General features: G+C 43.9%; 1 protein-coding gene across 1 annotated transcript in view; it reads right to left on the bottom strand.

Moving 5' to 3' along the window:
* The window catches only part of LOC119175034 (MFS-type transporter SLC18B1), a 49,754-nt gene that overhangs the window by 15,317 nt on the left and 19,882 nt on the right, over positions 1-14,555 (bottom strand). Inside the window, exons 9-13 of the mRNA XM_037426208.2 lie at positions 7,513-7,670; positions 7,323-7,421; positions 6,657-6,745; positions 5,762-5,857; positions 1,835-1,909 (exon numbers count right to left, since the gene is read on the bottom strand). Of these exons, the coding sequence (XP_037282105.2) occupies positions 1,835-1,909; positions 5,762-5,857; positions 6,657-6,745; positions 7,323-7,421; positions 7,513-7,670 (517 nt within the window). The remainder of the gene's footprint in view (positions 1-1,834; positions 1,910-5,761; positions 5,858-6,656; positions 6,746-7,322; positions 7,422-7,512; positions 7,671-14,555) is intronic.

Here is a 14,555-nt window from a genome sequence, read left to right as displayed (position 1 = left end):
ATGAATGTAAATAATACGAAAGAAAAGTGGGTGAAAAAATAACTTGCCGTGAGCAGGAATCGAACCTACGATCTTCGAATAACGCGTTCGATGCTCTAACCACTGAGCTACCACGACAGCTATCACCCCAGCCTCTTTGTTGGATATCTATGTCAATCTTAAACGTGGGAGTGTCAGTCAGCGCCACTAGTAGCCATGGCGGCGAGTGTGGCACACTCTTTATGAGCCTGTGTGGCGTCACGTAGGACGTGAACTTACTACGAGCGGGCAGCTGATCAATAGTCCCTCGTATACAACCTAACGGCACCAAGTCTGCCAGTACGAGGCCCTTGTTAATGAATAAGGGAAAGAAGTGTATACCTAAGGGCTCATTTTTCCGTGTTTTGACACAATAATAATGAGATCTAACAGACAATAATGCCAAGGAATGTATAGGGGAAGTTATTAGAACCAATGGAATGTAAATGACACTCCGACGTTTAAATTCAAATATGAACCCAACAAAGTGGCTGGGGGAATAGCCGCCGTGATGGCTCAGTGGTTAGAGCATCAGACGTGTTATTCGAAGGTCGTATGGTTCAATTCCTGCTCAGGGCAAATTATTTTTTCACCCACTTGTCTTTCTTCTTCTTTACATTATATTCGTTCTAATAACTTCCCCTATTCATTCCTTGGCATTATTGTCTATTAGATCTCATATATATATATATATATATATATATATATATATATATATATATATATATATATATATATATAAGGGAAAGAAGTGCATACCTAAGGGCTCGTTTTTTCATGTTTTGACACAATATTAATGAGATCTAACAGACAGTAATGCCAAGGAATGTAAGGGGAAGTTATTAGAACAAATGGATGTCAAATGTCAATAAGAAGAAAGAAAAGTGGGTGAAAAAGTAACCAGCCGTGAACAGGAATCGAACCTACGACCTTCTAACAACGCGTTCGATGCTCTCGAATAACGCGTTCGATGCGAATAACGCGTTCGAGCATCGAACGCGTTATTCGAAGGTCGACGCTGGTGGGAAAATCTAGCAGAGAGTGTCCATATAATTGCTATCGCAATCCTTGAGCTTATCTTAAGATGGTGCTTGATGAATGACAGTAAGGCGCCTGTCGTATTCGCAAACAATAACTAAGTCGATTTGGAGATACCTTGCCTCGCTTTAGTTACATTGGTAATGCTAATTAAGAAAATTTTAAATAAAATATTCTGATCAATTTCGGAGCAGTTTACATAAATGTCGCAGGATGACACATTTTAAGTCGCAATTTATTCACTCATTGCGGAAGAAATAAGCATGAAGCACAAGCAAAGACATAAGATGGCCTGCAATGTGGAAGGCTAATTTCCACGGCATGACATCACCATGACGCTCCGTGGTTCCAATTTCCTCCTCAATGTCGCGGAGCACTTCAATGTGACGTAATAGAGCAGCCTTCGTTTTTGTGCTCTCGGCGTTCTATGGGACTTCAAAATCATATCAAAGTATTCTAGACATACGTGCGGCTTTCAGGATTTCGAAGAAATCAGTATTCCATAAATTTCGATGTCCCACAACATTTTGTATGCACTATTGCTCTCAAGTTCATTACAAGGAGGCTAATTAGCAAGTTTTGGGCAATGATTTGTTTCATTGTAATTTTAAGATTGGCAGAATGTTTATACCTCGACGAAGAGCTCGCTTGCGAGAAAAGCTGTTGACGTGCTTCATAGCGCAGTTATGAAAAACCTGTATTGCCCATAAAAAGACGCTCCTTATAATAAACCACACTTAAGAGTGCTAGGCAGCGTAGCTGTTGGGAGAGAACTCACCCAAACACCAAGCTTGTAAATACAACTGTGGATATGAATGATGTTGTCTTTATATCATCTGAGTATCCGCTTGCCCTGCGTAAGCCACATACACAATGCAATGACTAACGAATCACTTAACGCTGTAATAGATTTTATGTAAAAGTGCAGCACGCCCGAAACCAGACGTCAGAAAATACAAAGCATATCATAGCTGCTGACTAACACACACACATAGCCGATCTGTATCTAGGTACGACAAAGGAACATTACCATATAGTGCTGTATTACGAAAATGAAAATAAGGAAGACGAACAAACCATTTTCTCCTAAATTCGATTTATTATGGCGAACACAAAGCTGATAATTGAAGCATATAGTCAAAATAACAGACAGCTGAAATAGTTGGCAACCTTAAAAACGAAGTGTGCAATCACGGTCTCAAGAAATACACGAAGATTTCTTTTGCGTTTGAACTCTCAACATGTCGCGCAAGTTTGTAAGTGTAAGTTTTGTAGTTAAATCATTTTAAAGTTGATCAATCAATTATTTCGTTATTGTTTGAAAAAATTATGAAAAGGTGAGCAAGTTTTCGAAGGAGAACAATCAAAAGGTAAATGGTGAATAAGACCTTCTCCCCCTTTTTTGGGGTGAGGAGGGGCTTAGCTGTAACACGCTGTATATCGAGGCCTGCTTACGTCGATGCGCACGACTAACGTTGCCTATTTTCGTTGTCCTTCCAAATGTGACTGTGCATTGTTTGCTTTAGCGTTTACACTGCAGACTTCAAGCAATGTTTCAGTACTATCACAAAGTCACACTGGCCAGTGACCCCAAGGAACACATGGATCAACACACGCCAGCTGAATTTTCGCGACTTTGCTATCTTTGAGGGCGCGCAATGAAAAAAAGACCACGGTAAACACAACTATCACGCAATAGTTGTAGAATTTTCTGTACAACAAAACCAATATTTTGTAGTGTTTGCATTTTGCTCCAAGAAATGTGTGCTCGTTGGTATAAACTGAAACCATTTGTAAAAGCGAATCAAAACGAGTGGTGACGAGGGCAACACATGAGAGCAAACTCACGTACCATCTCAGGCAAATATACAGCGCCGGTCCCGCTAACCCTGGCCCCGCATGCCGCGAACACATATGCACTTCACGAGCGTTTGCCGACTGCGTAATCCCCTGGCCGCTAATTGTGGTCAGCTATGAAGAAGCGTGCCCGCATCCGGGAACATGCGAAATTTCAAGGGACCTTGCTGCTGGTTCATATCACCACCAGTGTTAACGACAGTAAGCGCGGTGTTCGAGGGTTTCTCACAGTTTAAGTACTAAAACAACTCAAGATAGTTATTATTACAACTTGCCTTACATTTCAGCAGGCACTGCTGTTTTCGTTTGCGCGCAGGAAACCTTGGACAAAGTGCCGCTTCGTCTATTCCCTGAATATACGCTTGCCTAAGGCGTTTTGTGCTCTGAAGAAAACTGTTCAACACACCAATTTTTCACCCTGTAGTGTTCCTGCCGACAGTTATTTTTTTTTTATTTGAATATACTGCAGGCCCTTCACGGCCCAAGCAGGAGTGGGTACACAGATACATTGAAATACATACATTGCCAGAGAAAAAAAAAAGAAAAAAAAATCATGGTGCAAATTCAATACACTGTATGCGGTTGATGAAGGAGTCAATCGTACTACAACAAACAATGTCGTTGGGTAGGCTGTTCCAGAGGGAGATAGCCGACGGAAAAAGTGAATGTTTGTGAGCGTTTACACGACTTAAAGGTTGGCGTATTGTTTTAGAATGATTTAGTCGGAATGATTGTTTAGGCGGATCTTGCAGATATTGAGAGCGTGATATGTGGAAATGACCATGATATAATTGGTAAAGGAATTTTAATCGTGACATTATTCTGCGTTGAAAAAGTTGTTTTAAGTTTGCCCTTGCGAGTAAATCTGCGGTACTGGACTGCCTCGCGAATTCTGAATATACGAACCTTACTGCCAATTTTTGTATTCGTTCTATTTTACTAATCAGGTACTTTTGATGTGGACTCCAGATGAGATCGGCGTACTCTAAACATGGTCTAATTAGTGTTTTGTAGGCATTTATTTTAATATGTGGTGGTGCATTGCGCAGTTTTCTTCTCAAGAAAGATAACTTCTTTTCCGCTTTCTGACACATGGCCAAGATGTGTGGTTCCCAGTTAAGGTTCGGCGTGAGTGTAATGCCTAGGTATTTTACTTGATTGCATTTTTCGATAATTGAGTTTCCAATCCTATATGTATAGTTAAGGGGGGATTTCTTATTTGTAAAAGAAATGCAATGCGTTTTTGATGTGTTTAGTTTCATGCCCCAAGTATTGCACCATGAATAAATTGCCTGAAGTGAATTGTTAAGTTTAGTTTGGTCGTCTGAATTGCGCACGACTGTGTACACGACACAGTCGTCGGCAAACAGACGCATCTGAATAGGGTTTTCAACGGAAAAGTGGATGTCGTTAATAAACATTAAAAACAGCAGAGGTGCAAGAACCGATCCCTGAGGTACACCAGAATAAACATCAAGTGGTTCTGATAGCTGATTGTCAATTTTAACGCTTTGTTTCCGTTTAGTTAAGAAGTTGTTGATCCAGGATATTATTTTGATATCAATACCAAAAGCCGATAGTTTTTTGACTAAATCCAGATGTGGGACAACGTCGAACGCCTTAGAAAAGTCTAAAAATATAGCATCTAATTGGACGTTATCGTTGATTGCGTTGGCTATGTCATGAGTTAATTCAGCTAATTGAGTTATAGTTGAGAGGCCTGATCTGAAACCATGCTGTTGTTTGTAGAGAAGTTCGTTTGTTTCTAGGTGAGTTATTATGGCCTTGAAAATTACATGTTCCATTATTTTGCAGCACGAACTCGTAAGTGACACTGGGCGGTAGTTGCTTATTTCTAGTTTGGGGCCTGATTTATGTATAGGAACTACTACAGCATTGCACCAGTCGTCTGGTATTTGTGAAGTTTGAAGAGATAACGTGTATATTTTAAAGAGATACTTAGATGTCCAATTAGCGTATCAACTTAAAAATGAGTTAGTGATTTGATCGGGGCCCGTAGATTTCTTTTGATCAAGCTTTTGTAATAGAGAAAGTATGCCCTCCTCATTTACGATTAATTCTTCCATGGGTATTTTCACAGTATAGGGAGGTAGTAGCGCATTACTGGTATGTTTCGTGAAAACTGACTGAAAAAACTTGTTCATCTCATTAGCAATGTGTTCGGGATCTTTAATGATTTGTTCCGAATTTTTAATTTGTGAAATTGAGTCTCGTTCATCTGATAAGTATCGCCAGAATTTTTTGGGACAGTGCGCCATAAACGAGGCTAACGTAGTGTTAAAGAAGCGGGTTTTTGCTTCTGACATTTTATGCTTTAATGTCCCGATAAGATCACGTACGTTGTTTTTGGTTCCCTTTTTCTGCCGTCGTTTTATTTTTCTTTTCAGTTGAATTATCTCACGCGTTATCCAAGGGTATTCTCGGTTGATGCGTTTCTTTTTATTCGGAATGAATGTGTCTTCGCAATATTTAACAGTGCTTTTAAAATGCGCCCAAAGTTCTTTTACGTCTGTAAGCTCAATGAATTCATGAAATTGTGTTTCCAGGAAACGTAGCACAGCAGGGTCATTTGCACGTGCGTAATCTTTAAAGTAAGTAGGTAGTGGCTTTTTGTATTTCTTCGCGCATGAAATAGGGCAGGTTAAGGTAATCGATTTGTGATCGGAAATGCCATTCTCGATGGACGCAGAAGAACCTTCTAATGTACTACTTACAAACGCTAGGTCAAGTAAAGACGATGACGTTATCAGAGGTTGTATGCTATATTCGAATCTTACGTAGCCTAATATCAGCAAGGTAATTCAATATCAAGTCTAAACAAACTTACACTGCATGTTTCAGTGAATGGCAGTAACCACAAATGAACTGTCCGGCCATACCAGCACCCGTGAACACTTGGGAGAGGTATACCATCCACATAGCACTATGCGAAAACAAACAAAATACAAATTAAAAACTCGTCATCGTTCTCTGCTGCGTCACATATGCAATGCAGCTCAATACATCCTGCTAGTAATCTTATAACATCATAAACCAACTACGAACTACGACTTTTTCCACAAGGTAGTGCAAAAAATGATAATGCGAGGGCACCTAAAAAAATACCGTGTTCAGTACATGAATTTGGCGAGAAGTAATGGGAGTGTTAGGCAGGTGGAAATTGTTTTTTATTGCGGCGAGTGTGAGTAGTAGGCGGGCCCAGCAGGTGGCGCAAACTCGGCTTTAAAAGAACTGAAAAAAGGTCAAATGGAGAACGGGCATTTAGAAATACCTTCATCACTTGTGGGCAGATCGACTACTTTTATTAAGCTGATCACCTTAGGTCCCGTGCATCAAACTTGAAAACAGACAAGTGGTGGCGCTGACTTCAACAAGGATAATGAAAAGAGTCGCGTTATCAGAGCCCAGGCACGTTTGCGCCACAAGATTACGCCATGATGCCTAATGTTGTCCAAGTTTGTGACGTCACTATGATGTCACACGATGACGGCATCACACAAGAGAGTTGTTCGGCGAGCACAGGATTATTGGAGGGTCAGGATGCTGTGCGTAATTTCTGGAATTGTCTATTCGTAGGATAGTTTATTAGACTTGCCTTCTTTTCTCAGCAGAAATTAGCTGGTATTCCTAAATCACTGCTAATTGACTACCTTGTCTTAATCATTATTCTCTTTCTGTTCTTTCTTTCTTACTCGCTGTATAGTATAAAAAAGCATGCTTACGCTTCTATTGGGATGAATGGAGCTGGCCCTAGTACAACGTAAGCGAATACGGTCACAAGCTGGCCCATAAAGGCACAGAACGCATCCATCTGTAATAGAAGCACGGACCTATATTATAACTGTCATATACAGAAGGAGTTAATTAACGTGTGCATGTGAGAGGTATTCAAGAAGTTTGTGGGCATAAAATGGCAGCAGCTAGCACAGGACCGAGTTGACTGGCGGAGCGTGGAAGAAGCCTTTGTCCTGAAGTGAACGTAGCCAGGATGATGATGATGATGATGATAATGATGATGATGATGATACAGAACGAGCAGTAGCGACAACAAAAATTGCGTACTCTAGCGCTCAAGTGAAATCCAGGACGTCCGTCGCCAATCAAATGCGATTACAATAGTTCGGCTGCAAGCCGTATCCTCTAATATAGGTAGGTCACTCATTTCACCAAACACTTATGCCAAAAAATCAAGGTATGACGTGCCACTTGCAGGCGTAAATGTGAAGTGTATGACATAGAAGGAAAAAAAGTAAGCCTTATACTTCGTGCACTCGTCCGTTAAGATGCTGTAGGTTGATTGAAGCGTAAATTAAATGCTACGTTTAAGAGACCCGCATATATTACAAAACCAATGAAATTTCTGCAACGAAGCACACCAGTATGCTCACCTTCCAATGACACAAGATACCGAGGATGAGCGCCGCTAGAGTGTAGCTCGCGAACTGAACCATGAAAATGACACCCAGCTCAGTTGTGTCTATGCCGAACTGAAAGAAACGGCGTTTTAAAAAATTGTTGTTGGCTCTTGCAAAAAACTGTTTAGACAATCGTTTACGTTATGCTCTGAAGACTTGTTACCTGCCTGAGGTGGGGCTCCAGCGTAGGTTCATTAAATCCCATGATGATCCAACTTAGCATCACAGTAACCATGTCGATTGCGAACACAGGGTCTATGAGCAGCCTGAACAGACTCTTCTGGTTTTCAGAAGACTCGGAGCTTGGATGAGGCTGAACCTCTGAAGCGTACAAACGATCACAATGCTTCATCAAGTGAACTGTTATCATTAATGAGTTCCTGTTTCAATGAAGAGTGGGAAGAATGGGAGCAGCTGACTTTCAACAGTTTTATTTTGCATAATTTCAAGCGTTGCTCACATATTACATGATTTATAAGAGTTGTATTGAAGGAGCATTGATTTTAAGCTGATAATCTGTGCGGATGGTTGCCGAAATCGGGCTTCAAGACTTGCTCGATTTTTTCAAAATGCGTCAATTGATAGATTATGGTCAGGTGGACTACATTATTCAATAAGTTAATATTGTGGTCGACTACAGTATGCCAATCAGTGAGAGATTTAACACGTTCCTGCACTTGTGTTCATAAGAAGTTCCAATTACATGGCGTAAGTTGTTCAAAGTAAGTGTACATTTTCATTTTTTACGTAAGTGTTCAATTTATTTATGCCGTCAGACTGCACAAACACTTATATTAACGACAAGACATGCACTGCAGTTTGCACATAAATAGGAAGAAATTCACCAATAAATACATAATAATCAACTGGAACAAACACAACAGAAACAAGGAAACCTCAAATTGTTGTCTGTGATGCGCAAACATTTCAGGAGTCCCAAGTTAGCTACTACTTTCCTGAAGACGTCATATTGTCATACGCTTGTACACAAGACAAACTTTTCTAACCATTACCACTTTCATAACAAATAAATTTAATTCGTTTTCGTCTTATTGTGAGGTAGACCCGCTTTGAGGGGACAATCGAGCGGTCATACCCTGGTCACTCTGGCAAATTTAGTGTCGTTTTTAGCGAGTGTACTTATATCCCCATAATGCCACTTTGGCAGTTCGCTGCTACACGAAAAGAGAAAATGTGCTATGGATATTAGGAAAAAAATCGTGTGTACTTAGCAAAACAGATATTTCTTATGCCAGGCAACATGTCTTAAGTAATAGTGTGCTGCAACTTTACGTATACAAACGCCGCAGCTGCAGCCACGGCACGGCATGATCGGGGCATGCTCTTGGCGGTCGTAGCTCTAAACTGCCCGAGAGTGAGGATAGCCGAATTATTTATTTTTGTCCGCTATAATATATGTTTTATTGTATAAGAACATTCCCAACGAAACGATATTTGAAGATGCTATGAACGCAGCTTCGTACAGTAACTTTGTTATTTTGGCTTCACTGCCACCTACAGCTAGATATGCCGTCGCAGCGAAGTGAGTTTAAAGAACGCACTTACGTGCAAGTGCGCTTTGCAATTAGTGTCACTTAAAATTTCACGTGACTGGGGGCGAAGGACTCAAGCGGTGAAGAGTACTCTTCAAAGGGCACTTAAGTCGCCCCTTGTTACAGGGGCATTAGCATATAAATGCGGCTTCCCCGCCGCGGTGGTATAGTAGCCAAGGTACACGGCTGCTGACCCGCAGGCCATAGTATCAAATTCCGGCTGCGGCGGCTGCACTTTCGATGGATTTCGAGATTTGGGTGCATGGTATGAACACCAGGTGGTCGAAATTTCCGGAGCCCTCCACTACGGCGTCTCTCATAATTATATGGTGCTTTTGGGACGTTAAACTCTACATATAAATCAATATAAATGCGGCTTGTGGAATAGCCACGGCACACGACCGCGACTTGTTGAAGCACCATGACATGCATCTAAGGCGAATACAAGCGTCAGATTGGAACTTATGGGCCACAGAGCGCATGACGACGACGTGATAACTTCGTGGTGGAAGTCGCCAGAGCAGATGGGCGCTGCCATCTGCTCGCCGAAAGTGTGCGCGCGTAGACGGTAGGGGAACGCTTAGCGGACAACGCGGTGCGGATGAAAAATTGGGGGACCCTTAGCCTCGCCTTGAAGAGTTCAACGCGATAGCAAAACCCGGCCCCTAGTGCGCCCTTCAACCACTGAGTGCATACTTATTAATATGTTTTGACACACACACACACACACACACACACACACACACACACACACACACACACACACACACACACACACACACACACACACACACACACACACACACACACACACACACACACACACACACACACACACACACACGCACGCACGCACGCACACACACACACACACACACACACACACACACACACACACACACACACACACACACACACACACACACACACACACACACACACACACAGTATATTGTACCAGCGCGCGCGCGAATGGTACATACATGTTTTTGATCTAAAGCAAGAGTTGCATGACCTCCAAAATATACGCTGTGCGCTGGCTGTCTCGGAGGCCATAAAGAATCTCACAATTCCTCAGAGATGGCAGCACATTATTTAGCGTCTGCTATTTGCTTGGTCAACGCCTCTGGAAAGGCATGACATGTTTTTCGCTAGATGGACATAGTTGTCCATTTTTAGAGCTGTTTGAAAGTTCCTGTGTGTTTTTAGCGGCGATGGCTGCACTATCCCCGCCTTCTGGACGTAGTTAGATGGCCTTCCAATTGCGCCTACAAATCGCCGAATGGGCTTGTTTTCGTCGGGACACCTGTCGAACAAAATGCGTTAAGGGGACACCTTCGACTACATGGCATTTATGAAGTGTTTTTTGCAAAGCAGCTGCAAGGAACATCGTGGCTATAATAAAGAAAAAAACATCAATTGCTTTGTAATATTACACCTGCTTGCCACGTGAACCACCCAGGTTCAATCCTCAATGACAACAAAAATATTACTTTTTATTTCATTTGCTTCTTTCTCGATTTTTTCACTCACAGATGATTTCGCGCTCACAACCAACGGTGCCGACGCCGACGGCGGCATTTCTGCGACACAAGCTCTGTAACGCCATAGCGTTGATACATGTGGAAAGGTTAATCATCCTTCCTGTTGGGTAAGGGGCCCTGAAGCCTCCACAGTGCTTATGGGAACTTCTGACGTGTGTATATAGTATGTCTAATTCTTTCTCTCTATGCTTGCAGGCAAAACTCGACCATGACAGCTCTGATGTAAAACTGTGTTTAGATTAACTGGCTAACGATTTAGAGTACTTGGTAGTCTGCTATGGGAGAGCATAAAGACGTCCCGCGGGCCTCACACTTGATGAGGCCGCGTCCACACACACACAAATAAATCACAGCGTATCCACGGAGAAATGATCATAGGTGAGGCAAAGCGTCCGTGCATCCGAGCTTATGTCCGTCCGTCTGTGCCTCTATCCGTGTGTCCATCTGTGCGTGTGTCCGGATCAACCTATGGACAGAAGCGTGGACGGAGGGGTGGATGGATGGAAGCACGGAAGGACTGACCGGCGCATGGAAGGAATGGACGCATAGAAGCACAGACGGATGGACTGACGCACGGAAGCACGGACAGACAGACAGACAGACAGACACAGACAGATAGACGGACAAAATCACGGCCGGACACTTGGACGGACGGACGTAAGCATGGTCAGACAGACGGACGGACAGAAGCACGAACGCACGGACAAATGGACGGAAGCACGGACGCACGCACGCATGGATGGTTGGATGAATGGACGGATGGAAGCATGCATAGACAGACAGACGGACGGATGCTCGGACAGACGGACATAAGTACGAACGACCGGACAGAAGCATGGGTGGATGGACGGACGGGCGAACGGACGGACGCACAGACGGTTGGGCGCATGAATAGACGGACGCTCGATCACTCATGATCATTCACTCCGTGGATATGCTGTGAAAATCACTCACGCCATATAGTTATATTATTCTCAGGTTGGATGGATGCATAAATGGATATGGTTGTACCCTTTAGATCGGGCGGTGGCTAACGCCACCAAGCCGTAATCGGGGACATATACACACAACGCCATCTATGAGCAAGTCATAAACTAGAAGTAGCTACATACTAAATACAGAGGAGGGAATAACCCATGGCCTAAAGAGCTTGGCCCCTAAAATTGAGTGATGACTATACCCTTTATAACCAGCGGTTGTCCACCTTAGGTCTCCTGTAGCGCAAATGTTTCATAGAAATAAGGCACACTCCCCGACTTACCACACAAGAGGTCGCCTGTTTTGAACCTGTGCTACGCTGTTTTATTCATAGTGTTGCCCCCCCCCCCCCCTGTCTAAAGCCTTTGGGGTACATAAATAAATAAATAAATAAATAAATAAATAACGAAGCACACGAGTGGCGAACACTGGTTTAGGGGCCGCACATTGCAAGCTTCACGTGTTAACCATCTGTACACGGTGCTTGGCTGGTGGCTGCGTGCGTGCCGGTCGGTGATCACGATTATTTTTATCTACGACACATGACAGACCTCGGCCATAACAGCTCTGCTGTAAAACGGTCATTACAATTTGCAGAAAGAATGAAGTGCTCTAGCTTGGCATGCCCCCCGTACGTTCACATAACTGTATGCTACCTTACTCATCATTTTTAATGATGGAAGCAACAAAAAGGGAGAAGGCAGGGAGGTTAACCAGAAAGACATCTGGTTGGCTACCCTACACTGGGGGATTAGGGAAGGGGACAAGAAAGACGAGAAAGAGGAAAGAGAGGGGAAAAAAGGGGGTGGGGGAGAGACTGACAGTAATTTCACTGCAGCGTGTAGAACTCTACCGCATGTCAGAGGCGTTCACACAAGCCTGTCTTTCTCAGGAAACACAGCAGGGCTTTCACTGCCTTGTGGGCTGTCGAGGCATGTGTACGTTGCTGTAATAGCACCTGCACTGAAAGAGGCTGATCATTCAGTCGCCGCATTGCGTTGGCAAGTACTTGTCTATCTGAGGCAAATCGAAGACAATGGCACAGCAGGTGTTCGATATTTTCGTCGGTGCCGCAAACATCGCACGCCGCACTGTCAGTAATTCCGATTAACGTGGTATAAGCTTTCGTGAAAGCAACTCCCAGCCAAAGGCGATAGAGAAGCGAAGCTGCACGTCGATGTAGGCCGGGTGGAGGCCGGAGTTGTAGTGAAGGGTCGAGCTCGTGCAGTCGTGTACGTCGTATGCTTGGTGTGTTCCACTCAGTCACTGTGAGACTGCGGGCCAGTTGACGAATCTTCCTCGCCGCATCCGCTCTTGAAAGCGGAATCGGAACGCTGTTCGCTTCTTTATGTGACGTGCGAGCAGCATGATCTGCAGAATCATTGCCGCCTATACCACAATGCCCAGGTTACCACTGAAAGACGATGTCATGGCCTTTTTGTATTAAAAGGTGGTGAAGTTTCACAGTTTGGTAGGTCAACTGGTCATGGCATCCGCGTCGGAGAACTGATATCAGGCACTGTAACGCTAATTTTGAGTCAGAAAACACAGCCCATTTACCTGGTCTTTCTTCTGAATTGATGTGTTCCAGTGCATTGCGCAGAGCCTCGAGTTCTGCCGTCGTTGAAGTTGTCACAAGTGAAGTCTTAAAACACCGAGTTACCCCTTGTGATGGTATAACCACTGCTCCACCTGAACTAGACGGCGTAGTAGAGCCATCCGTTTAAATGTGCACCTGGTTACTGTAGTTTTCTTCCAGTAGGAATAGACTCAGTTGTTTCAGGGCATGTGTCGGTAAGTCCGATTTTCTCCTCATTCCTGGAATCATTAAGTGAACTCGCGGCCGGCTCAAGCTCCAAGGAGGAAGCAGTGGCTTTGAGGCAGGTGCGTATGTCTCAGCAAACGATGAACGATGCTTGTAGACAATAGTGCCGTATGTCGTGCGGGGCCTTTCAGCAGCTAGGCTCGCCAGGTGGTGAGAAGGGGTCCTGGCATAATGCCCGAGGTGCATGCGCATTGTCTCGGTAACAATATGCGTATTTATCGAGTGATCTTGAGCGATGGCAATGGTTTCAGCCGTTGAAGCACTGCGGGGTACTCCAAGGCATATCTTAAGTGCTTGGGCTTGAATGCTCTGAATTGCGCGCAGGTTGGTCTTGCCGGTGTTAGATACTGCAGGTAAGCTGTACCGTAAGAATCCGATAAACAGCACTCTGTACAGTTGTAGCATAGATGGTATGGGCACTCCCCAATTCTTTCCTGCAAGGAATTTGAACATGTGGCATGTTGCGATCAGCCGTTTCTTCACATAGTTCACGTGTGGAGTCCACGACAGGTTTCTATCTATTATGACTCCCAAGAACCTGTGGCTTCTGCTGAACGTTATGTATTCTTCATTAATCGATGTACTGTAAGCAGACATTGGTTTCCGCGTGAACGCTACCACTGCACATTTTCCGCAGGACACCTCGAGGCCTTGTTTACGAAGGTAGCATGACGTCGTTGTAGCAGCCTTCTGAAGGCGGGCGCGAAGCTGAGGCCTTGTCACACCTGATGTCCAAATGCAGATGTCATCAGCATAGACAGAAAGTTCTACAGTGCTAGGTAGCTGCTCGACTAGACCAATGAGAGTTAGGTTGAAAAGGGTAGGGCTTAGCACTCCTCCCTGAGGAACTCCTCGGCTGCTGTAATAATCAGGTGTTGGGCCATTCGCTGTCATCAAGTAAAATGATCTCAGCTGTAAGTAGCTGTACACCCACATATAAATCTTGCCACCAAGACCTACTGTTTCCAAAGCACTAAGGATGGCTTCATGAGTGACATTGTCGTAAGCCCCCTTAACGTCTAGAAACAGGGCGGCGCACAGTCTCTTACAGGCTTTCTGGTGTTGAACATATGTCACCAGATCAACAACGTTGTCGATTGACGAATGGCCGCGCCTGAATCCGGTCATGGATACTGGATAGATTTCGTAGTGCTCTAAGTACCACTCCATTCGTGTTAGAATCATTCGTTCTATCGTTTTTCCCACACAACTGGCAAGTGCAATAGGACGGTATGAGGCCATATCCAAAGGAGATTTACCAGCCTTTACAAGTGGAATGAGGCGACTTGACTTCCATGCCTGGGGA

The sequence above is a fragment of the Rhipicephalus microplus genome, chromosome 5 (assembly GCF_043290135.1).
Source record: "Rhipicephalus microplus isolate Deutch F79 chromosome 5, USDA_Rmic, whole genome shotgun sequence".
In the NCBI taxonomy this organism is placed as follows: Eukaryota; Metazoa; Arthropoda; class Arachnida; order Ixodida; family Ixodidae; genus Rhipicephalus; species Rhipicephalus microplus.
This window is presented reverse-complemented; position numbering and strand designations above follow the sequence as displayed.